This window comes from Heteronotia binoei, chromosome 12 (genome assembly GCF_032191835.1).
Source record: "Heteronotia binoei isolate CCM8104 ecotype False Entrance Well chromosome 12, APGP_CSIRO_Hbin_v1, whole genome shotgun sequence".
NCBI lineage: Eukaryota > Metazoa > Chordata > Lepidosauria > Squamata > Gekkonidae > Heteronotia > Heteronotia binoei.
Window position 1 is genome coordinate 69,045,838 of NC_083234.1, and position 24,864 is coordinate 69,070,701.

At 49.8% G+C, this 24,864-nt stretch overlaps 1 protein-coding gene across 1 annotated transcript in view; it reads right to left on the bottom strand.

Moving 5' to 3' along the window:
- The window catches only part of MEGF9 (multiple EGF like domains 9), a 103,043-nt gene extending 98,800 nt beyond the window's left edge, over window positions 1-4,243 (bottom strand). The window contains exon 1 of the mRNA XM_060250631.1: window positions 3,772-4,243. Coding sequence (XP_060106614.1) covers window positions 3,772-4,243 — 472 coding nt within the window. The remainder of the gene's footprint in view (window positions 1-3,771) is intronic.
- Between the last annotated feature and the right edge of the window lie 20,621 nt (window positions 4,244-24,864).

Consider the following 24,864-nt stretch of genomic DNA (forward strand, 5'->3'; position numbering starts at 1 on the left):
GACATGTCACTGGCCTCTCAATGAGTTTACCCAACAAGGGTAAATTCGAGACCAGCCAATAGTGTGCCCATTGGGCCGGATCTAGCGTTGATTTTTTCAGGAGAGGGCGGACCACCGCCTCTTTAAGAGGTGCTGGAAAACGCCCTTCCATCAGAGATCTATTCATGATATCCCATACAGGATATCTGAGCTCCCTCTGGCAAGGAGGGGCAAGGGTCCAGATGACAAGTTGTAGGGCGTGAAGACAAGAGGATCCTGTCAACTTCCTCCAGGCTGAAAACATTGAAACAGTCCAGAACACGATCCAAGGACAGGCACGGAGCCTTGGGTTCGCATACTGTCTCCAATGTGGTGGGGAGGTCGCGGCGGAGCGATGCAATCTTATCTGCAAAGAAATTCACAAAAGCCTCACAGCCGATCTCCAATTCCTTAGAATTTGGTCTGCCTTGTGGCAGCGTTGTAAGAGTCCGAATTGTATTGAACAATTGTGCCGGGCGCGAAATTGCAGACACAATCTTAGCCGCAAAGTATGTTTTCTTTGCAGCTTTGACTGCCATCTCATAGGACTTCATAAACTCTCTATAAGATGTTCTAGTCGCTTCGTCTCGAGTACACCGCCATTGCTTCTCTAGTCGTCTGAGTCCTCGCTTTAACTGCCGCAACTCCTGGTTGTACCAAGGTGCCGGCTTTGGACGAGGGTGCAGAGGATGCCTAGGTGCGATTTCATCGATAGCTCTGGAGAGTCTGTCATTCCAAGACTCCACCAGGTCATCCAAGGAATCGCCAGGAGGCCATGGATCCTGTAGAGCCGTCTGGAACCGTTCCGGGTCCATCTGGCTCCGTGGGTGAGCTAAAATATGCTCTCCGCCTAGACGGGCTTGGGGTGGGACATCCACACGAGCCTTAAGGGCATAGTGGTCCAACCATGGCACTGCTTCAGCAGTAATATCATCCACTAAAACTCCCGCCATGAAGACCAAGTCTAACATGTGCCCCGCCTGGTGAGTGGGCATTGTAACAATTTGGGAGAGTCCTAGCGTCGCCATGGATGACACTAGGTCCATCGCCTGACTGGAGGTCGCGTCATTGGCATGGACACTGAAGTCACCCAGGATCAAAAGCCTTGGGTACTCCAATGCCCAGCCTGTTGCGGCCTCCACCAGGGACGGTAAGGCGCCAGCTGGTGCGTTAGGCGGTCGGTACACCAGCCAGATCGCCAACCCCTCCCCAACATCCCACGCCAGACCGGCACATTCAATGCCCTTGATCTCCGGGGCCGGGAGAGCCCGGAAGGAGTAAGCCTCTTGTATGAATAGAGCCACCCCTCCCCCCCGCTAGTCTGTGACTGGTGAAAGACCGAGTATCCTGGGGGGGCCATCTGGGAGAGAGCTACGGTCTCCCCATCACGCACCCAGGTCTCGGTCACGCATGCCAGGTCCATATCCTGCTCAAGCAGGAACTCCCGAAGGGTAGAGGTCTTATTATTTATGGACCTGGCATTGCATAACACCAGTGACGGAAGCAAGTAATTTAACCTGGCCCCACTACCTGCCACCGTCGGGATGAGACACAGGCTGGAAGGGGGTCGAGCACTGTCATGTCTCGGCCTCCTTCCCTTATAATTCTGCCTGTTCCCACCATAATCTTAAATAGGTACACACATGGCGTGGCCTGACAAGGTCTCTTTTATGTCAGATCCGGCCCTCATAACAATTGAGTTCGACACCCCTAGAGGCATCACCTTCTGCAGGAAAAAAATAGTGGGAATGCCTCCAAGAAGCCGTCTGCCACCTTTGAGAAGAGGTATTCCTGCTTGCCTATAAGGGGGAATGCCTCTTATTAAAAGTACATGCAGAATAGGGTTGCCAAGTCCAATTCAATAAATACCTGGGGACTTTGGGGGTGGAGCCAGACGATATTGGGGTGGAACCAGGAGCAAGGGTATGTGAACTCCAAAGGGAGTTGTGGCCATCACATTTAAAGGGACCAACACTCCTCTCCATTGGAAATACCAAAGGATAGGGGCACCTTCTTTCGGGGCCCATAGAGTTGGACCCCCTGGTCCAATCTTTTTGACACTTGGAGGGTGTTTTGAGGAGTGGCACTGGGTGCTATGTTGCAAATTTGGTCCCTCTATCTCAAAAGACAGCCCCCCCTGAGCCCCAGATACCCACAGATCAATTCTCCATTATACCCCTATGGGAATCGGTCTCCATAAGGAATAATGGAGTGCCCAGCAGACATTTCTCTCCCTCACACTTCCTGATGACTCTGAAGTGGGGGGAGGGAGAGTCTCCAAACCAGGGGGATCCCCTGCCTCCACCTGGAGATTGGCAACCCTAACGCAGAAGCAGAAATTTCTGCACTCTGGCAAATAAGGCAGAAGGCATCTTCAAAGGTCGGCCTGCCTTTTGCAGTGTTTATAGTTCCTTGGAAATCATATTGATATTGCTGCATTTTAAAAACTGCTCCCTAAGCAAGAGGAGACTTCTTTGCCTCCTAGAATATTTTAAACAGTGCATGTCTGATAAAGAAGTTCTCCTTGTGTAAATATATATTACCATCCTGAAGGCTCATGGAGAGTAACAGGCAATTAAGGAACAAGCTTTTCTATTAGGCCATAGCAATCTAGTAAGACAGCCAGGAAACTAAAAAAAAATGTTTTAGAAGTATCTGGAACATTTTTTGTGGGGGGGGGGGGGTGTTTAGAAGCACAAGTACCAAATGCGGACAAAAGAAGGGAAGGGGGTAATAACCATCTGAGATGATCCACACACACACACACACAAGAACTGAGCTACACTCAAAAGACCAATTTTGTTAATTGCTTTTAGTACTGCCTGGGCATCTTTCCATCACTCCACCAAAAGGTCTGTTTGTGGGATTTGTTTCAAAGTCAGAGAGACTGTTTAGTATCACAGTGGCCTATGACGGGAGAGTAGGTTGGTGTAACACATCTACAGCAAGCACAACAATGACTTAACAAAGAATGCTAATAACAACAAAAAGTGACACCTTCAAATACTCAACATCTCAGCCCATTAGTAAGACTTCCCTCTCCATTAAAAAAACAAAACAAACCCCCACATTTAGAGAAATCTAGCAATGACGCAGGGAGCCAAGTGTTTGTAGCAAAGCACCCTGTTGTGGTTGGACTGTCAAAGCAGACTCCGGAAAGCCCCAGGTTCAATGGTTGACCTGGGCCTTCACTCTCTCTGGATCTAACCCACCTCACAAGATTGTTGTTGTGAAGCTAAAATGGAGGATGAAAGACCAAATGTGGTAAGCCGGGCAGAAAAGCAAGACATAAACGAATGTCCCCGTCATTGTTCCTGCCTGTAGCCAGCCTCACCTCCCAGGCTCCAGGCGGGTCATTGCACACCCTTGAAATACACCCATCCTATGACACAGTCAATGACTACTGAGCGCATCCTCTTTAATAAGCCACCGGTAAGAATCCACCCACCCAGCCCCTAGCTGCCCATATAATGCACATAAAATCTTCCAATCAAAGGCTGGCAGAGGGAGGGGGGCCCTGGGAGAGAACCCTACCGGTCCTTTATACCTCTATGTGTGCCCCCCCCCAGGCTGGACCTAGGAGGGGGCCCTTGCCCCACGCGCCACTGGAGGGAGGGGCACGCCAAACTGGGTATGGAGTCCATTCTATTCTACGGGGCCCGTAAGATAGAACGGGCGCATAAAGAGGCATCACTGTTCAATTTGGCCCTCCCCGGCTCCAAAAACCTGTAGATCGGGTGCCGGCCAACTCACCTGTGCCGCTGTGGCCCCCCAGATCCTCTTCCTCCTCCTCCTGGGGCGGCGTCGCCGGTGTCTCCGGGATGCCGGTGCTGATGTGGGCGGGGATGCTGGGGGTCGGTCCTTCCAGGGGAGGGGCTGCCGGAGAAGGAGAAGCAGCGGGGGGCTGCGGGGCGGTGGGCCCGGCTCGGGTGGCCGCGAGGGTGGGGTCATGTGGGGGCTGCGAGGTGGGCTGGAGCCCGGAGGCGTTGGCCGCCGCCGCCGCCGCCCAGGAGCTGAGCTCGTTCAGGTCCTCTTCTGCCCGGGGAGGAGCCAGGGACCCCCCGCCTCGCCCCACGATCACCGCGGGCGGAGCGGCGCTGGAGCCTCCTGCTGCTGGCGGCGGCGGCCGGGTGGCGTTGGGCGGCTGGGCGTCAAGGGCCAGGGCGCACGTGAGAGCGAGGAGCAGCAGGGCCGGGCGGCCGAGGCTCCCCAGCGGCGTCCTCATGGTGCCCCGCGCCGCTCCGCCGTCCGCCCATCGAGTCATTCAGCCAGCCGCGCGCGGGGCTCCGCCTGCCATTGATCGCGCCCCTTCCCCGGCGGTTCCTCTCGCTTGCGCCTTTACGCGCCGGGTTGCGCATAAGCACCGGCTGGCGGAGGAGAAGGAGAAGGGCGGCCGCCGCGGGGGAGGCACCATCGCCTCAGCCTTGCCCCATGGACGAGGCGCCCGACGCAGGGGAAGGTGGAAGGAGAAATGCCAGCCCCGCCGCGCTTCCCCCGCCCCGCCGCTCCTGCCCCCGCCGGGCTTTGCCTCTTGCAGTCGCCAGCCCTACAAGTGCAAAGCAGCGAGGGAGGGAGGGGGGGCATACAAACGGGCGTGCGCCCGAGCCAATGGGAAGCCCAGGAGGGCCATGTGACCGAGCCAAATACGCTCCCCTTTGTGCACCGTCCGGCCAATCGGGGAAGGGAGCGGAGAGCCCCAGCTGGGGCGGGGGGGGAGAGAAAGAAAGAAAGCGAGCGGGCTGCTGCTGCTGCATTGTGTTGCCAAAGGGACCGGGAGTGGAGGGGGGACGCGTTACTCGGCTTGCCGGTTCTGGTGCTGCGAATGCAGCGGCGAACAAAGGGAGACGCCGGAGAGGCGCCTTCCCTCCCTCCCGCCCACATGAAACACGTTCCGCGTAAAAGGGAAGGAGCCCAAGAGAGCTAATCGTCGGCGAAGGATCTCGGGCGCCCGGCTGGGCTCTCTCTCTCTTTCTCAGGCTTCGTTTGGCCGAAGCAACTCTGCACATGCTCAGACGCAAGGCTTTTTTGTTGGTTAAAGTCCAGCAGGAACTCATTTGCATATTAGGCCACACACCCCTGACATCGCCATTGTTTCACGCGGGGCTTTCTTGTGGGAAAAGGTCCAGCAGGAACTCATTTGCATATTGGGCCACACACCCCTGACATCACCATTGCTTCCCACGGGGCTTTATTGCAAAAAAAAAAAAAGTCCGGCAGGAACTCATTTGCATATTAGGCCACACCCCCTGACAGCGCCATTGTTTCACACTTTTTGTAGAAAAGGTCCAGCAAGAACTCATTTGCATATTGGACCACACCCCCTGGTGCCAAGCCAGCCAGAACTGCGTTGCAGTGCATTTCTGTTAAAAAAAAAAAAAGCCCTGCTCAGATGCGCTGGTCTGCTTTTTACACCCACCCCTTCTCCTGCCCAGCAGACATGTGGTAACCTAGTGTGAGATTGAGGGTTGCCAGATCCAGGTTGGGAAACTCCTTAGGGTTGGCCAGGTCCGTGTTGGAAAATACCTGGAGACTTTGGAGGTGGAAGCGGGAGAGGGCGGGGTTTGGGGAGGGGCCTCAGCAGAGTGCAATGCCGTAGAGTCCACCCTTCAAAGCAGCCGTTTTCTCCAGGGGAGCTGATTTCTGCTAGCTGGAGAGATCAGTTGTGAAAGCGGGAGATCTCCAGGCCCCACCTGGAGGCTGGCAACGCTATTTGGAGGTGGAGCCTGGGGAGGACAGGAACCTATAGAGTCCACCCTCCAAAGCAGCCTTTTTCTCAAGGGGAACTAATCTCTATAGTCGAGATGAGCCATAATTCCGGGGGATCCTCAGGTCCCACCTGGAGGCTGGCATCCCTACTAGGCTTACATTTGATAGTGATGCATCTCTGGGATGTATTTTTGCGGATTTGTTTCAAAAGCAGGCTCTCTTGCAAGCTTATACCTGTTAAAACACACAACACACCCAGCAAAGATTGATCCATTATAACATTGGTTTGCAATTCCACCCCCCCCATATCAGGAAATCCATACATGTTCAGGAGCACCCTCTTTCTCAGTATTGCTTTAAATATTACAAGAGAGAATCTCAGCATTAGGGTGCCAACTCCAGGCTGGGAAATTCCTGGAGATTTGGAGGTGGAGCCTCCAGAAAGTGGAGTATGGAGGTGCGGAGCTCAGCCGAGGTAATGCCATAGAGTCTGCCTGCAGAAACTGCCATTTTCCCCAGGGGACTTGATCTTTGTAGTCTGGAGAGAGTTCAAGCAAGTTGGATTAAGAAACCAAGAGGTTATGTAAAATGTAATGTAATGTAAAATTTTATTTGTATCCCGCCCTCCCCCGCCGGAGCAGGCTCAGGGCGGCTAACAACATTTAAAAGTGAAACAGTACAATAATAAAACATTAAGTTCACATTAAAACCAATCAATCAATAATAATCAATAATCAAAACAGATTAATAATCAAAACAGGTTAATTGCCACAAATATAAGGGCCAACTACCATAAATTAAAAACTGGCTGCCAATAATATACCGAGTTCGGCACAAGGTGCTGGTTATTACCTTTAAAGCCCTATATGGCCTAGGACCTGCCTACCTTAGGAACCGTCTCTCCCCATATGTTCCCCAGAGAGTACTGAGATCGGGTTCTCAAAATCTCCTTACAATCCCTGGGCCAAAGGAGGCCCGTTTGAAGTCAACTAGGGACAGGGCTTTTTCGATCACAGCCCCTTGCTGGTGGAACCAGCTGCCGGAAGAGGTGAGGGCCCTGCGGGACCTTGGGCAGTTCCGCAGGGCCTGTAAGACAGTCCTCTTCCGGTTGGCATACAACTGACCGGCATCTGAATATTTTAAGGAAGACTGTGGGATAGCACACTGATGAATTGCGTTTATTTTATTGTGTGAATTATTAATGTATCTTAATTCTTAATTTTATTGTTAGAATTTTTATGTTGCGAGCCGCCCTGAGCCCGCTTCGGTGGGGTAGGCCGGGACATAAATCGAAATAAATAAATAAATAAATAAAACACATAGCATCAAATATATGAAAATACTCACTTTCACCTGCCATTGCCTCCAAATTGCATGAGAGAGAAAAATGCAAAGACACGAGCATATGACCACAGAGGAAGATATTTGAAAACAAGCCTCTGCATTTTATCCCTGTCTTGAGTCCAGGGCTAGCGTGACCCAGGAGGCCAGGTAGATGGCCATCTAGGGTGCCGCCCCTGGGTCCCCCTCCCCACTGCCACCACATCCACTGCCTCTCTGCTTCCCTCTTCTGCATCGCTGTTCTGACCGTTAGCCTGCAGGCGGACAGTGACGGGGAAGGGGCTGAGCGGGGGTGGCAGGTTGGTGTGGCAGCGGGTGACCCCTAGGCAGCAAGAGAGCGCCTCCAAGCGTAGGTGCTGCCCTGCCCCTGCTCAGCCCAAGCAGGGATAGGGTGGTGCATGCACTCAGAGGTGCTTGGAGCCGGCCGTCCTTTGCTGCGTACCCCGCCGCCACCGTGCTCACCCTCGCCACTGACTGGGAAGGAGCTGAGTGGAGGCAGTGGATCGGCACAGCAGCAGGCGCACTGTGGCACGGGAGGGCGAGCTCTGTGCACCTCCAAGCACATGTGCCCCCCTCCCGCCACTCTCACTCAGCCTTCCCAGGTCTAAAGGCTGAGCGGGGGCATGTGCACTTGGAGATGCTTGGAGCCAACCCCCCTTGCTGCTCAGCGTGCCAAAATCCCTGGCACTGGCGCTGCTTAAGTCATTGTTTCTCATACAATCATTTTAATTGGTCTTATTGTTAGCAATTATTGTATTACCTGGAGCTAATGTGCAATATCTACGTTTGACCACCGAGGAAGGCCAAATTGGTCAAAATGCAAATGATCTTGGTCACACCTAGGTTTTCTGTTGGATACCTACATATGATTTTATTCTGTGCCGAGGCTACTATTGGGTCTAGACCTGGTTTTATCTAATTTGTTATAAATACACGTCTTTTCATCTATTTGACAATGTTTATGTTCTATGTATTTGGCCCTTATATTTGTGACAATTAATCTCTTGGCAGGCAAATCGACTTAACGTGCCGACAAATTCCAAAACTGGTTCAAACGGAAAATTTGCTTCTAGTGAAATGCATTGATATTCTGTCTGATGGTCATCCCCCCACCACCCCCACCCCCGCCGCCACACACACACACTTTTGCCTTATCTACTTGCTCAGAGGTCTGAGGTGGAGGTGTTAGCAATATTTTGGCTCCACACCAGCTCGCTGAGATCAGTGGCTCAGCATGAATTTCAACCAGGAACCCGCGAATCAGTTGTCTTAACTTAATTAGCCATCCTGGTCTCGCCCTGAAGTAGGGTAGGACAGACCAGGTTTCTTTATTACATTAATATCCTACTTTGTCATTCTTGGGATTCATCGGACATCTTCAGTCCAAATACTGCCCGCACCTAGACCTGTTATATTCCATAGTATTGCTTAGTATACATAGTATACATCCTAAGCTCAGACTCTGGGAATATTTATATGTGATGGGAAGGGCTTTATTTGTAGCAGGAGCTCCTTTGCATCTGAGGCCACACACCGCTGATGTAGGCAATCCTCCTGAGGCTTATAGTAGGCCTGTACTAAGAACCTTGTACACTCCAGGAGAATTGGCTGCATCAGGGGTGTGTGGCCTAATGTGCAAAGGTGTTCCTGATACAAAAAAAAAGCCCTGGTGATGGGGGAAAGATCAAGTCCTCAGCATTTGAAACCCTGAGGCTCACTAGAACAACGCCTGGGGAGGTAACATACCACAGTCTGGTGGTATCACACACCAGAGTAGTCAGAGCTAGATTTATACACAAACTAAGTAAGGTCCATTACAGGGCTTCTGATTATGGTGGTAGAAGATGCGGTTATGTGTCGTACCTGACTTATGGCAACTCTCATAGGGATTTCAAGGCAAGAGACAAACAGAGATGGTTTGCCATTGCCTGCCTCTGCATAGCAAGCCTGGACTTCATAAGAACATAAGAGAAGCCATGTTGGATCAGGCCAGTGGCCCATCCAGTCCAACACTCTGTGTCACAGAAGAACTTAAGAGAAGCCATGTTGGATCAGGCCAATGGCCCATCCAGTCCAACACTCTGTGTCACATAAGAACATAAGAGAAGCCATGTTGGATCAGGCCAATGGCCCATCCAGTCCAACACTCTGTGTCACATAAGAACATAAGAGAAGCCATGTTGGATCAGGCCAATGGCCCATCCAGTCCAACACTCTGTGTCACATAAGAACATAAGAGAAGCCATGTTGGATCAGGCCAATGGCCCATCCAGTCCAACACTCTGTGTCACATAAGAACATAAGAGAAGCCATGTTGGATCAGGCCAACGGCCCATCCAGTCCAACACTCTGTGTCACACAGTGGCAAAAAAAAATTTATATATACACACACACTGTGGCTAATAGCCACTGATGGACCTGTGCTCCATATTTTTATCTATAAGAACATAAGAAGAACATATTTTTATCTATAAGAACATAAGAACACAAGAGAAGCCATGTTGGACCAGGCCAGTGTCCCATCCAGTCCAACACTCTGTGTCACATAAGAACATAAGAGAAGCCATGCTGGATCAGGCCAATGGCCCATCCAGTCCAACACTCTGTGTCACACAGTGGCCAAAAAACCCCAGACGCCATCAGGTGGTCCATCAGTGGGGCCAGGATACTAGAAGCCCTCCCACTGTGCCCCCCCAAGCACTAACAATACAGAGCATCACTGCCCCAGACAGAGAGTTCCAACAATACGCTGTGGCAAATAGCCACTGCTGGACCTCTGCTCCAGATGTTTATCCAATCTCCTCTTGAAGCTGTCTATGCTTCCTTGTTGGTCTCCCATCCAAATACTACCAAGATCACCCCTGTTTTGTTTCTGAGATTGGGCTAGCCTGGACCATCCAAGTCAGATGATGAGGACCCTCTAAACAAATTTTAAAAACTACTAAAAATTACTAAATTACCCCCTTTGGTAATGTATGAAGACTTTTAAATTTGAGTTAGCCTCAGTCTGGCCATGAGAGCAGTGTTTGTGTACAGCACTAGGCATAACACCAGCTGATAAGCACAGCCAATAGGGATTCTCTGATTTGTGTTCCAGACAAGAGTAGGTCATTCTTGGTTTACTCTTTGGCAGGGTGCGCTGATGGGTGAAAACAAGGATTCGTATTGGTGTGAACAGTGAATTCAAATCTGGGAGTGGAAATTACTCGGCTAAAGAAATTACAACATACCCAGGCATGTGGGAGCCAGAAATATGCTGCAGATACTTCCCACTCTGCAGAGGCGTGGGTAAGTCTTCGAAAGCTGCATTCCAAACCCTACCCAAGAACTCGAAGGCCTGCATGACACATGCAAGAGAAGAATGCTAAGACAGTGGAATGCACTGTGCCATGTTAGACCACAGGTCAAGGACCGCATTCTGACAATTCATCTCGGTGTGTTTTTAAAGCCCTGCAAACAGAAAGCCAACAACAGAAAACAGGGAGGGCAGAATCGTCTTCCCCGATCTTCACTGAATGTCATTCAACATTCAGAGATGTGATCCTGCAATCCAGCACCTGCTGTCCGAAGTGGTAAAGGCTTCTCCCACCTGTTGCTGCCTGAGAAATAACCATCAATCAAAGAAGCTCATTCGGTGGGTACTTTTTTGGTGGCAGCCCCGTGATTATCAAACAACCTCCCCACGGAGGTGTGCCTCACTTCCCATCTTTAAGAAGCAACTGAGGACTGCAGTTAATAAAAACAGTCCACAGTTGTGGTTTTAAATTTTGGGTTGTGTATTTTTTGTAATCTATTTTATATACAGTATACCTTCGGGGTCACCTCTCTCAGTATGCCCCTGGAAGAGCGTTGCACTCTAGCAATAAGAACCTCCTGGTGGTCCCCAGCACAAGAGAGATCCGGCTGTCCTCGACTACAGCCAGGGCCTTCTTGGGAAGATAGTTCCACCCACCCGGTAGAACTCTCTGCCAGAGAACATCTGTGCTTTACAGCAGGGTTTCCCAAACTTTTCTTTCCCGTTGCCTGGTTATTTTTACACTTCTCCTTCATGGCCCACTAAAATTTGGGGGTGGAGTCAGGAGACTTTGGAGGTGGAGCCAGGATACAGGAATTATGTCATTTCCTGTGGTGTCAAGGGCCAAGTGATGTCACTTCCATGGCACACTGAACCAAAACTCCACCTTTTCCTGTGATGTCACTTCCAGGGCACTCCTCCAAACCTGCCTCTTCTTCTGAAGTAAATTCATTTTCAGAAAAATCTCTTTGAAACTCATGCTGAGACAAAATGGGGGTGGAAAGTAGGCAGTCCTCTCTTTCCACCCTCATACCTGCATGCACCTATCTGCTTGTGTGTTCTTCTCCAGCTTGCAAGCACTCCTAATGCCATGTACAATTGCCTGCACTACCTACACATCCCTTCCTCAACAGCACTGGCCAGTGTATGCAGTTGGGAGTGTTGTTGCCATTGCCATCAGGAATGCCAGCACTGTATACCACCCACACTGGGCCCTGGCAGCTGCTCTACCTCAAAATATGCTGACACATTTAGTAAGCCATTCCTATGTCTGCAACAACAGTATGATGAACAGAAAAGTTTCATCCAGTAAAAATGGAAGGAAGGAAAGAAAGAAAGGGAAAGTGAAAGAATGAAATGGAAGGAAAGGAAAGGAAAGGAAAGGAAAGGAAAGGAAAGGAAAGGAAAGGAAAGGAAAGGAAAGGAAAGGAAAGGAAAGGAAAGGAAAGAACATAAACATAAGAGGAGCCATGTTGGATCAGGCCAGTGGACTATCCAGTCCAAAATTCCCTCATACAATGCCCAAAAAAACACTAGAATGTCCACCAGTGGGGCCAGGACACTAGAAGAAGAAGATATTGAATTTATATCCCGCCCTCCACTCCGAAGAGTCTCAGAGCGGCTCACAATCTCCTTTACCTTCCTCCCCCACAACAGACACCCTGTGAGGTGGGTGGGGCTGGAGAGGGCTCTCACAGCAGCTGCCCTTTCAAGGACAACCTCTGCCAGAGCTATGGCTGACCCAAGGCCATGCTAGCAGGTGCAAGTGGAGGAGTGGGGAATCAAACCCGGTTCTCCCAGATAAGAGTCCGCACACTTCACCACTACACCAAACTGGCTCTGGCACTAGAAGCCCTTCCACTGTTGCTTCCCCCCTCCCCTTCCCAGAACCAAGAATACAGACAGAGCATCACTTGCAGGGAAAGAAAAAAAGAAGGGGGGCAAAGGGGAAAAAAGCCTTCCTCACCATCAGATGACCCCAGCCAGCAAAAATTCTGCCCGGGGTCGTTTCGTAAAAAAAATAGCTACTGGAATGCCCACTCCCCACCCCTCCCGGCTGAAAAAAAACACACACACCCTTCTTTGCTGCCCAGGCCTCCCAGGGAAATCTCCCAAAAAGAACATACTGCAAGGCACATGAAACCACATACCTTGAAGAACACTTCATGGGTCTAAAGTGCCAGCGGATGCCAGCTTTTCTCTCAAACACTGGGAGCGGGGAAGATGGAAGAAGAAGCAGCCCAGCTCCTCTCTGCACAACAGAGACAGGGCGGGGCTAGCTTTGCTGGGGGCGGGGCTAGCTTTGGTTTTTCTTGTGACCCGATAGTGAGGCTGCTGTGGCCCAGTACCAGGTCACAACCCTGCAAATGGGAAACACTGCCCTACAGGATTTACTCCTTTTCCATAGAGCTCGCAAGGCAGACACGTTCCACCAGGTATTTGGTTGAGGACAGTGACAGTCTGGCACACTCATTCCCCTAGAATCAGTTCGATGGACTCTTAAATGGGAGGACCAGGTTTGAGTCTCCACTCCTCCACTTGCAGCTGCTGGAATGGCCTTGGATCAGTCATAGTTCTCTCAGAGCTGTTCTCTCAAGAGCAGTTCCCGAAAGAGCTCTCTCAGCCCCATCCACCTCACAGGGTGTCTGAGGTGGGGGAGGAAGATAAAGGAGTCTGTGAGCTGCTCTGAGACTCTGAGATTTGGAGAGGAGGGCAGGATATAAATCCAATATCATAATCTCCTTCTTCTTCCCCTTCCTCCTCCTCCATTCCCTCCACGTCCCCAACCCAGGGGAAGCTGATGGAAACTGGAAATTTGTCATCTCGGATTTTGTATTGTTCTGTCATTGGTTCAAGTATTTTGCCTAAATCCTATTATCTATTGTATCTTTACCTTGAGGTAAGCCACCCTGAGCCCTGCCTGCAAGGAAGGGCGGCCTACTAAATCTAAATAAATAAATGTATATTGTTGAGCTGCCTGCAGCTCTAGAAGGAAGAAAGGCATCTAATAAATGTTTGAAATAAGTCAAGGAATAAACAACCCTGCAGGGTAGGCTAGGCTTAAAGTAAAAGGAGGAAACCAGGCCTCCCCACTCCTAAGTGCCCTGACCTCTTTAAGCCCCAACTTGCTTCATTTACAGCTACACCACAGATTTTGTGAATCTCGCCGTCTGTCTGTCTCCAAGGTGCTCAGAGCAACATCTTTTGGCCTCTCCTCTCAGTATGTCCTAACAACAATTCCTTTGGGTTAGCAGGTGGTTGGACTATATGGCCTGTATGGACCCTTCCAATTCTGTGATTCTGTCAGGGCTGGTGTGACCTAGTAGGCCAGGTAGGCAGCCTCGGGGCAGGTGATGGGTGCCCTGCCACTTCCAGTGCCCCTACCCCACTGCGCACTGACCCTTGCCACCTTCCCGGATACGTTAGGATGAGACAGAGCAACTGTCACAAGGTCACTCAGAGAGTTTCCCCTGCCTCCATTTTATCGTCATGGCAACTACATGAGGTAGGCTAGGTTGAGTGACCGACTCGAGGCCAACAAGTGAGCAGAGTGGGGAAAGAAACGGGTGCAGCCCCTCACCCGCAATATATAGCTTAACTCAGGTGTGGCCAACGGTAGCTCTCCAGATGTTTTTAGCCTACAACTCCCATCAGCCCCAGCCATTGGCCATGCTGGCTGTGGCTGATGGGAGTTGTAGGCAAAAAAACATCTGGAGAGCTACCGTTGGCCACCCCTGGCTTAACTTATGCCTACATTAGATGCTCGGGTGAAAGGTGGGGTTATAAAATTATTTTTTAAAAAGAAAAAAAAAACACATTTCAGCCCTTCTGTATTTGACTTTGAAAATTTCTGTGGGGGAACAATGTTCTTTTCAAATAACTAAATGTTTGGTTTATAAATCAGGGGAAATCCATCGGCTTCTCCACCTGCCATAATAAGTCTGCCTTGGGCCTTATTTGATCCCTACTTAATGTTCTCTCTCCCCAGAAAAATGGGGTATTACCACAAGGAGCAATGATTTATGGATTCCAGAGGGGCAGCCATGTTAAGCCACCGCAGCAGCAACAAAAGGGGGGAAGGGAGAAAGAATCTTGTGGTACCTTGAAGAACAGATTTACTGTGAGATCCATAGGGCAGAATCTATCCGTCGCATGAGGTGTTCTCTCCAACACGGACCCCGAGAAAAATAAACGGAAACAGAAGGGCAAAAAAGCCATGCCGTATAAAAAGCAGCCTTAGACCCCAAAGGCATCCCAAATAAGAACACTGATTAATTCAAAACGCTGCTTTTCTAGCTGTGTTAATTCAGCACCTGCGGGGCAAAAAAGAAAACCCGCTGGCCTGATTATTCCCAGGGTGAGTCAGATCAAAATCTGCTGATCAATTCTAGCTCAGCGATTTCATGCTCAAGCTCCCATTCGCCCCCCTGCCCCTCCCTACATTCTTTTTTTGTTGGTGGTGGTGGCGGCAGCTTTTCGAGGTCAGCGACAAAGCTTTCTGCAGACACCCTTTCCTTTGTCATAAGGAGAACATCGGCGTGATGATAAGCACCGAGGCGTGCGGCTGGGCCAAGGGTGTGCCCAAGTGACTTTGGGCTGTCTAGATATGGGGAAAAAAATTTAAATGAGAGAGAGAAATGCCCTTGACGGCTTGCGCGAGCAGGGTATCAAGTGAGAGAGAGGTGTGGTGAGATGCACTTACGTAAAAGCTCTGCCAGTCTCCGGAGGCCAAAGGTAACAGAGTGAACTCCCAAGGCAGAGGGGAAGACGTAGGTGTTTGCAATGAAAACAAGCCGCTGTTGTTCGTGCTGTGCGAGGGAGCTCTCCAGCCCGAAGGCGGAGGCCTATGCTGGGACAGCTGAGGGAAGGGCCCTCAAGGGCACAGAACTTGGCTCCCCACCTCACTGAAGAGAAATCTATCCAGCTTCCGGCAACAGAAGAAGGAGGAACAAGCCTGGGTAGGGTTGCCAGGTTCAATTCAAGAAATATCTGGGGAATTTGAGGGTGGAGCCAGGAGACACTGGGAGTGGAGCCAGGAGCAAGGTTGTGACAAGCCTAATTGAGCTCCAAAGGGAGTTCCGGACATCACATTGAAAGGGACCGCACACCTTTTAATTGTTTTCCCTCCATTGGAAATAATGAAGGATAGAGGGATCTACCTGGGGCTCATAGAATTGGACCCCCTGGCCCAAGGTCACCAGGTGAGTTTCAGGGCACAGTAAGAATTGGAACTGAGTCTCCCCAGCAGGGTTTTTTGTTGTAGAAAGAGCCCGGCAGGAAGTTATTTGCATATTAAGCCATTCCCGCTGATGCCAAGCCAGCCGGAGCTGTGTTCCTGTGCACTCCTGCTCAAAAAAAGCCTTGCTCCCCAGCCCTAGGCCAAGGCTCCACCCAACACAACAGATGGGCCTTCTAATGAAGAAGAAGAAATTGGATTTATATCCCACCCTACACGCCGAAGAGTCTCAGAGCGGCTCACAATCTCCTTTTCCTTCCTCCCCCACAACAGACACCCTGTGAGGTGGGTGGGGCTGGAGAGGGCTCTCACAGCAGCTGCCCTTTCAAGGACAACCTCTGCCAGAGCTCTGGCTGACCCTAGGCCATTCCAGCAGGTGCAAGCGGAGGAGTGGGGAATCAAACCCGGTTCTCCCAGATAAGAGTCCACACACTTAACCACTGCACCAGACTGGCTCTCCTTAATTAGGAGAGAAGGACTACTCAACACAGATCTATGGACAAGGGGGTCAGGTTGGGACACTTGTGTCCCACAGGGAAACCTCCTTGAGAAACTCCATTGCGGAATTGCCGAAGGGATGAGCCGAGGCTGGTCTTCTGTGTTTTATTTTGTACATCATCATCACCAACAATTTTCATTCACTCAATTTGGGTCACTGTTGTTCACGATCCCTTTGTTATTCCCAGACCATCTTTGATGCCACTTGGCGGCAACATTTATTTCGCACCCTCCAGCTTGTGGGAAAGAAAATTGATTCAGAGCTACAAACAGAAAGCCACAATTTTAACTGGAGTCAGCTGAAGCAATTGTGCTTCACTACGTTTTCCAGCAATTCCCGTCTTTACAGCTGGTTTAAAAAAAAATTGTGTTTCAACGAATAGATAAACTGCTTTTCACTTAGTAGCCAGCAGCTTCTTCATCTAAAAGGACACAGAAGCAGCTGGGCCTGAAAGGATGCACTGAGAAAAAAAAATGTAGTTTGCAATTTTTCTCTGGAAAGTTAAGCTTAGTTTTTGTTAACAAAGAATTCAAGCTAAGCAATTGAAGTGTCTTGTTTGTGTTGTGCTGTTTCATGACACAACAGAAAATGCAGCGGTTCTTCTTTTAGGGGAATACAATGCAGGATTAGCAACTGTGCTCTCTGCTTAGAGGGCTGTACTTCCCTCCAGAAAGGAGGGGAGTCCGATATTTAGCATTAGCAGGCCTCAAATTCAGCAGGAGCTTACAGGAGCACAGCTCCTGAATCTTTCTGACGGCCCCCCTCCTCTTCCCCACCTACCTTGTCCACTGAATAGTCGGTGCAGCTGCATCACAATCCCTGGATCAGGAGAGTAGGCAGCCAGCCAGCCACCAGGGGCCTTGCCACACCCCCAGCAGCCCTCATTAACCCCCGGAGAAGCCTGTTTTCTCCACTTCTTATGTGATTTTGGGTGGTGGGTGGCTTGCTAGCCTTTTGATTGGTGGGGGGGTGCTGCCAAGGAGAACCCCAGGTGAGCATGGCCTGCTTGGGCTGGCTGGATTTCTAGCCAGCCCAAGCAGGCCTTGTTCGCCCGGGGCTCTCCATTTTTGCATCAGGTTGCTTTTGCCTACTAGAGTTGCCAAGTCCAAATTAAGAACTATCTGGGGACTTTGGGGGTGGAGCCAGGAGACTTTGGGAGTGGAGCCAGGAGACATTAGGGGTGGAGCCAAGATCAAGGCTGTGGCAAGCATAACTGAACTCCAAAGGGAGTTCTGGCCATCACATTTAAAGGGACGGCACACCTTTTCAACGCCTTCCTTCCAAAGGAAATAATGAAGGATGGGGCACCTTCTTTTGGGGCTCATAGAATTGGACCCCCTGGTCCACTCTTTTTGAAACTTGGGGGGTATTTTGGGGAGAGGCACTAGATGCTATACGGAAAATTTGGTGCCTCTACCTCAAAAAACAGCCCTCCCCCCGAGCCCCAGTTACCCACGGATCAATTCTCCATTATTTTCTATGGGAATAAATCTCCCTAGGGAATAATAGAGTTCCCAGCAGACATTTCCCTCCCCTCCCCCCGCTTTCTGACAACCCTGAAGCGAGGGGAGGGCCTCCCAACCGGGAGATCCCCTGCCCCCACCTGGGGATTGGCAACCCTATGCCTACTAAATGCACCATCTATTTTTCTACAAAATGACCCCTAAACATTAGTATAGTGCTTTGCCTATATTACAATCCTTATCACGACCTTGTAATGTAAGGAAGTATTATTATGGCAAAGGAAAGATTTAAATAGGGGAACTGCCCAATTTATAGCTCAGTGTCTGAGCTATACTTTGACCCTTTAAAGAACGGGTATACAGTTTATCCAACTGAGAAAGATAAGGAGTTTCCTGCTTATCTGTTCTACAACTGTGTGTCCATATATACACAAAGCACCTTTTCATACCCCTTCTGGTTTCTTTGTGGAGTAGACAGTGCGATAATTCAGCAGCAGAGCACCTGTTTTGCACGCGGAAGGTCTCCAAGTTCAATCTCCAATATCTCTAGCTTTAAATAAAAAATCAGAAAGCAGGGCTGGGAAAAATTTCTACCAGATATGTGGGAGAGCACTGTCATGTGGAGAAGCCAGAATCAGGCAAGCTGGGCTGACTCGCAAAGAGAAAAGTTTGAGTCCAGTGGCACCTTTAAATCCAACAGAGTTTTATTAAAAGCAATATACTCTGTAAGCAGGGGCCATTTCGTGGAAAAAGTGGTGCTGGAGCTCATTAGCACAACTCATTTGCACAGGGCTTTTTTTGTAGCAGGAACTCCTTTGCATATTAGGCCACAGATCCCTGATGCAGCCAATCCGCCAAGAGCTTACAGGGCTCTTCTTACAGGGCCTACTGTAAGCTCCAGGAGGATTGGCTACATAGGGGTGTGTGGTCTGATATGCAAAGGAGTTCCTGCTACAAAAAAGCCCTGCATTTGCATATGTCACACACCCCTGACATCACCAGAAGGTGTACTAAATTATGCCAACACAGCATCTACCTTAAAAGATGAAGTAGCACCATTGTGATTCTATCTGATTGTTTTACTGTTTTAAAATTGTTTACTTTATGTTGTTAGCTGCCTTGAGTCTTTGTAGAATGGGCGGGATATAAATCTAATGGAATAAATAAATAATAATAAATAAAATGCTTCATGAATTATAATTGCCATAATAAAACCTTATTCCCGTCATACTTTTAAAATTACTTTATATGTGGCCGCCAATATTCCCTCTAAGTTGTAGTCTTGTGAGCAAAAATTCTACTTTGTGAGCTACTGGCATTAAAGTTGTGAGCTATTGCATAAATTATTGTGCTCTGGGGTCATTCTTCCTGAGCTAAGACAAAACTAAGCTGGAGGCTAAAAATCTGTGAGCCAGCTCACACGCTCACTCAGCTAAGAGGGAACACTGGTGGCTACAATGGCATGATGAAGATTTCCATCTGTCTGCTTTATGTTTTGGTTATTTCCCCCCCCCCCCCCAATTTTTTGTCACGAAAAATATTAGAAAGTTTGTCAAATCTTAGAGTTCAGCAAAATTCTCACAAGGGGTTTGAACAATGGAGCCCAGAAGCAAGAATTTGGAGGTTCTGGAGCTCCTGTCAAAATGAGTCCTGTTTGTAAGTAATGTGCATTGAATAATAAGCTTTGTTGGTCTTAAAGAGCCAGTTTGGTGTAGTGGTTAAGTGTGCGGAATCTTATCTGGGAGAGCCGGGTTTGATTCCCCACTCCTCCACTTGCAGCTGCTGGAATAGACTTGGGTCAGCCATAGCTATTGCAGGAGTTGTCCTTGAAAGGGCAGCTGCTGGGAGAGCCCTCTCAGCCCCACCCACCTCACAGGGTGTCTGTTGTGGGGGAGGGAGATAAAGGAGATTGTGAGCAGCTCTGAGACTCTTGAGTGGAGGGCAGAATATAAATCCAATGTCTTCTTAAAGGGGCCACTGTACTTGAACTTTGTTCTGCTGCTTCAAACCCACACAGCTACCGATCTGACTCAGTTTGAGGCAGTTTCCTATATGCTGAAGTAACACGCCATTACAGGCTATAGATGGGATAATGTTTACAACAAAAATGTGGTTTGTCAGGGCAACACAGCCACTTTCTGGTGCCATTTTGTGACCCGACAGCCTTTGGGAGTGTTGACTTTGGAATTCACACTGGTGTGGAGAAAGTTATTAGTAAGAACTCAGGAAGATGTCTGAGCACAAGGAGAGCAGCGGAGTGGGTGGAAATTAACAGTTCACATTTGCCTCTCCAGTTTCATTTTTGCAACTGGTTCTCAAGGCAGAGTCCAAGGGACAAAGCAGATGCTACAAACAAGCCTAGGTAGTGACGTCCTTTGACTTAGAAAATAAGAAAAAGCAGCCTATCTCAATGGCAATTCTGAGTGGGTGAGTATGATGATGCTTAACTTTCCCCATACTGGCAAATTTCCTCTTAGTTAGGACATACACGGAAAGGGGAAGAAGGAAAGCGGCATGGTGGAGCGCACTCTCATCAGATCTCAGAAGCTAAGCAGGGTCAGTGCTTGGAAGGGAGACCACCAAGGAAGACTCTGCAAGAGGAAAGTAATGCCAAACCCCCTCTGCTTCTCACTTGCCTTGAAATTCCTTTGTTGTGGTGGCCGTAAGTGAGCTACCGCCTGACAGCACTGTATACACATATACAGGGGTGGAATTCTAGCAGGAGCTCCTTTGCATATTAGGCCACACACACCCCTGATGTAGCCAATCCTCCAAGAGCTCACGAGGCTCTTTTTCGTAAGCTCTTGGAGGATTGGCTACATCAGGGGTGTGTGGCCTAATATGCAAAGCAGCTCCTGCTAGAATTACACCCCTGCACATATACACATAACAGGTCCAGAAAAATAGCCAAGTTCAACAATGCTGCCCATGGAGCAATGGAGGGCTGGCAAAGGGGCCTTTGATCAGCACTACAATCTCTATCAACAAAGCCCAATGAGGTCTCTTTGTCTGGGCGCTGGCACAGAGAGTACAGGTAAGGTTCCCAGCCTCCCGCTGGGGGCGGGGTTTCCCCCAGTTTGGGGGCCTCCGACCTGCTGGCATGGAGCTGGCTGGCAGAGAGATCCTCATCCCCAAAAAGCTCCGTCAACACCTGGCATGCCCAGTATGATGACATCACCTGGAAGTGATGTAATCGCACCGGGCACATCGCACGCAGGATGCTCTAGCATTCAGGTAAAAACTCTATGATAAGAATATAAGAGAAGCCATGTTGGATTAGGCCAATGGCCCATCCAGTCCAACATTCTGTGTCACAAAGTGGCCAAAAAAACCAGGTGCCATCAGGAGGCCCATCAGCAGACCTCCCACTGTTGCTTCCCCCCACCCCCCGCAAGCACCAAGAATACAGAGCATCACTGCCCCAGAGAGTTCCAACAAAACGTTGTGGCTAACAGCCCTTATGATATTTCCTGAGTTAGACCTGGCAACCCTAATTGTAGCTTCCATCCTTATGAAATGGGCTCTGAGCAGGGGTGGAATTCTAGCAGGAGCTCCTTTGCATATTAGGCCGCACACACACACACACCCCAATGTAGCCAATCCTCCAAGAGCTTACAAAAAAGAGCCTTGTAAATTCTTGGAGGATTGGCTACATCAGGGGTGTGTGGCCTAAGATGCAAAGGAGCTCCTGCTAGACTTCCACCCCTGGCTCTCTGAGGGGATGAGGTGGATGCCGTCTCTAGAGGTGTTTAGAAGGCCTGAGGCTTTTCAGAACAACAAGCCTTCAGGAAGGGGGGCGCATTTCCCAGAGAACCAGTTGACTGGGACCTTCCTAGTGCTGCCTGGGCTATTCTGCTAAGGTTAGGGGGGTGGCACCTGGGGACATGGGGAGCACTGCCAGACTGACGACATCACTTCCGGGTTCTGACTCAAAAATGACATTATGCTGTTGATGCACCCATTATTTTTGAATAATTTCTCAGCCAAGCCCAGTGGCAGTGAGGGTCAAGGGCGCCGCCTACATCTGGAGACCAGGATTTCCCACTAGGAGAGGCAGAAAGGTACTCACTTCATAGGGCCATGGCTTTCCTCCATCCTCCTCTATTAAATTAATTTACTTATTAAAACATGTACTTTCTGCCTTTCCTCTATGGCTCAAGGCATCTGATAAACTCTTATTGACGTGACCTATGGGGTAGAACAGGCTCTGAGGCGTAATTAATTTTAAATCAGACAGGGCACAGAGCAGCGTACATTAATTTAAAAAAAAAACAGTCACATAATAAATCACAGTCAAAATAATAAAATTCACCATTTACATAACCCATAAGATGCCAGTGAGACTACCAAAAGGTGCCACTGCCTCACTGGGGGGTGGGGAGAGGCAGGAAAACAGAAGTGCTGGACAAATGGAAAGCCATTGCTGTCCTCAACCGTAAGCCCGGTGGGACATCTCTGCCTTATGTCCCCTGTGGAACTGCATTAAGTCCCGCAGGGCGCAGATGTTGTTCAGCAGAGAATTCAACCAGATTCCATGTCTCTCGGGTTGGGGATCACCAATAGGTTCTTCTGTTCTGGGCACAATGCTCTTCGGAGGGTACCAGGAGATGGTCCCGAAGATACGAGGGTCCCCGATGGTTAAGGGCCTTAAAGGTTAATGCCATAACTTTGAATACCATCACTTACCTGCAGGGCTTTTTTTAAAGCAGGAACACAGTTCTGGCTGGCTTGGCATTAGGGGGTGTGGCCTAATATGCAAATAAGTTCCTGTTGGGCTTTTTCTACCCAAAAAAGCCCTGCTTACCTATATGAGAACTAACTTGGTAATGGCCTGTGATCAACCCTAATTCCTGACAGGTCACTGAGGCAACAACCTAGAGCCTTTCCTTAATTCAAAGTCAAAAGAAGTAAATGTTCACAAAAAAATGGTGAGCATATTAATGGTCGGACTCTTCCATCTGGCAACTGCTCTCCAAGGATTCCAGCCTTGCTACTAGTTATCTTTTCTTAAGAGGTGGAAATGCCGGGAATTAATTAAATGGCCTTTTGCATGTAAAGCTGGGGTTGACAGGTCCAACTCAGATAACATCCGAGGCCCAGCGCAGAGGAAACACCTTTATATCTCTAAGTCAGATCTCATTGGCTCATCCAGTCAGCTGCTCTCAGGTTCCCTGCAGTCATTTTGAAGATGGCACTGTGGGACAGAAGAGATTGGGCCAGCAGCTCTACACCAGGGGTGGCCAACGGTAGCTCTCTAGATGTTTTTTTGCCTACAACTCCCATCAGCCCCAGCCAGCATGGCCAATGGCTGAGGTTGATGGGAGTTGTAGGCAAAAAACATCTGGAGAGCTACCGTTGGCCACCCCTGCTCTACACCAGCTGGTGAGCAACGTTCTGGAGTTATCATAGAAAGCCCTCAGTGTAACAAAACTGTTCCACTGAAAAGCCAGGCAAAAAAAATCTCTCTTCTTCACCACTGCAGAAAGATTCCACTGTTACTAGGGTTGCCATCTCGTTGGGAAATTCCTGGAGATTTGGGGGTAGAGCCTGAGGAGAGGGGTTGGCAGGGAGGGCCCTCAGCAGGGTGTAATGTCACAGAGTGCCCTCTCCAAAGAAGCCATTTTCTGCAGAGGAAAGTCTAGAGATAGCTGCAATTCTGAGAGATTTCAGGCCCTACCTAGGGTTGCCAATCCCCAGGTGGGGGCAGGGGATCCCCCGGTTTGGAGGCCCTCCCCCCGCTTCAGGGTCATCAGAAAGCGGGGGGGGGGGATGTCTGCTGGGAACTCTTATTCCCTGTGGAGATTTATTCCCATAGAAAATCGTGGAGAATTGATCCACAGGTATCTGGGGCTCTGGGAGGGCTGTTTTTTGGGTAGAGGCACCAAATTTTCCGTATAGCATCTTGTCATGGGTGCTGGGGACTCTGCAGAGGGAGCGGAGCCTACAGAGGAAACTGTGCCCCTGCCACCTGCACCAGTGCCCCTGCCTCCTGCTGGAGAAGATCCCAGCCCCCCTGCCTCGCCCTCTCCGGTGGCTCGTGTGCGTGACCGCCTTCGTCAGGACCTCAGGGATCGGAGGAGGGCGGCATGCTCACAAGCAAGACGCTCCCTGAGCCCTGAGTTTTGAAAGGATTCTGGCCCTTCTAAGGGCAAGGATGCTTGAGTTGTAGCAGGATCCTGGCTGCCTCTCTGAGCCAGCAATTAGCCCAAATGGGCAACAGCCAGCAGAGGGCTATATAGCTGTGGGCTTTGGGAGGAGGCTTTGTGGAAGCAACTAGTCATCTACCTGACGTTCTAGCATCCACTCCGGCTTTGACTTTGGCTTTTGGACTCCCTGACTTCGGCTCTTGACTTCTGGACTCCCTGACTTCGGCTTCTGAACCTCTGACCTGTGTTACCTGGACGGTGATTCGGATTTGGCGCCTCGGACCCTCTTGCCTACCGGCTACAGACCTCGGCCTGCCCCTGGACTTTGCCTGACCCAGCCCCAGCCGTGACACATCTAGTGCCTCTCCCCAAAATACCCCCAAGTTTCAAAAGATTGGACCAGGGGGTCCAGTTCTATGAGCCCCAAAAGAAGGTGCCCCTATCCTCCATTATTTCCTATGGAAGGAATTGAAAAGGTGTGCCGTCCCTTTAAATGTGATGGCCAGAACTCCCTTGGAGTTCAATTGTGCTTGTCACAGCCTTGATCTTGGCTCCACCCCCAAAGTCTCCTGGCTCCACCCCCAAAGTCCCCAGATATTTCTTGAATTGGACTTGGCAACCCTAGCCCCACCTGGAGGTTAGCAGTTATGGCAGCACCCTCTGAACATTGAAAATGGCCAGTTTGCGCGCACACACACACACACACACAAAGCTACCATGTGATGAATTGGTGAGACCATTTAGTGCTTCTTCCTTGCAGCTTTGCAGATAGTTGCAGAAGCGCTGGAGACAGCTAACCAGGCAGACCTAAATATAGAGTTTTGTGGCAACCAGCTACCCTCAGAATGAGAAGAGAAACCCAAGCGGGAGGGAAGCCAGCAAGAGCTGACTCCTATTATCGACGAATGTAAATATCGCTTAGGAGTCCAGGGCAGCACTTGAGAACCATTTCCCCAGCAATGTGGTTCCTGTAGGGGCAAGAACTGGAATGAAGAAAGCACACAAAATGAAATCTCTTTTGAGCGGTGGAGTTGATGTGGAAACAGGCTCATCGAGTTTGATTCCAATAAGTCATTTTCTCACTCCAGCACAGCGAAGGAAAAAAACTTTCTGCAAGCTTCCATCAAAAGACAGCTTTGAACGGCCGCTGCCCGTGGCGT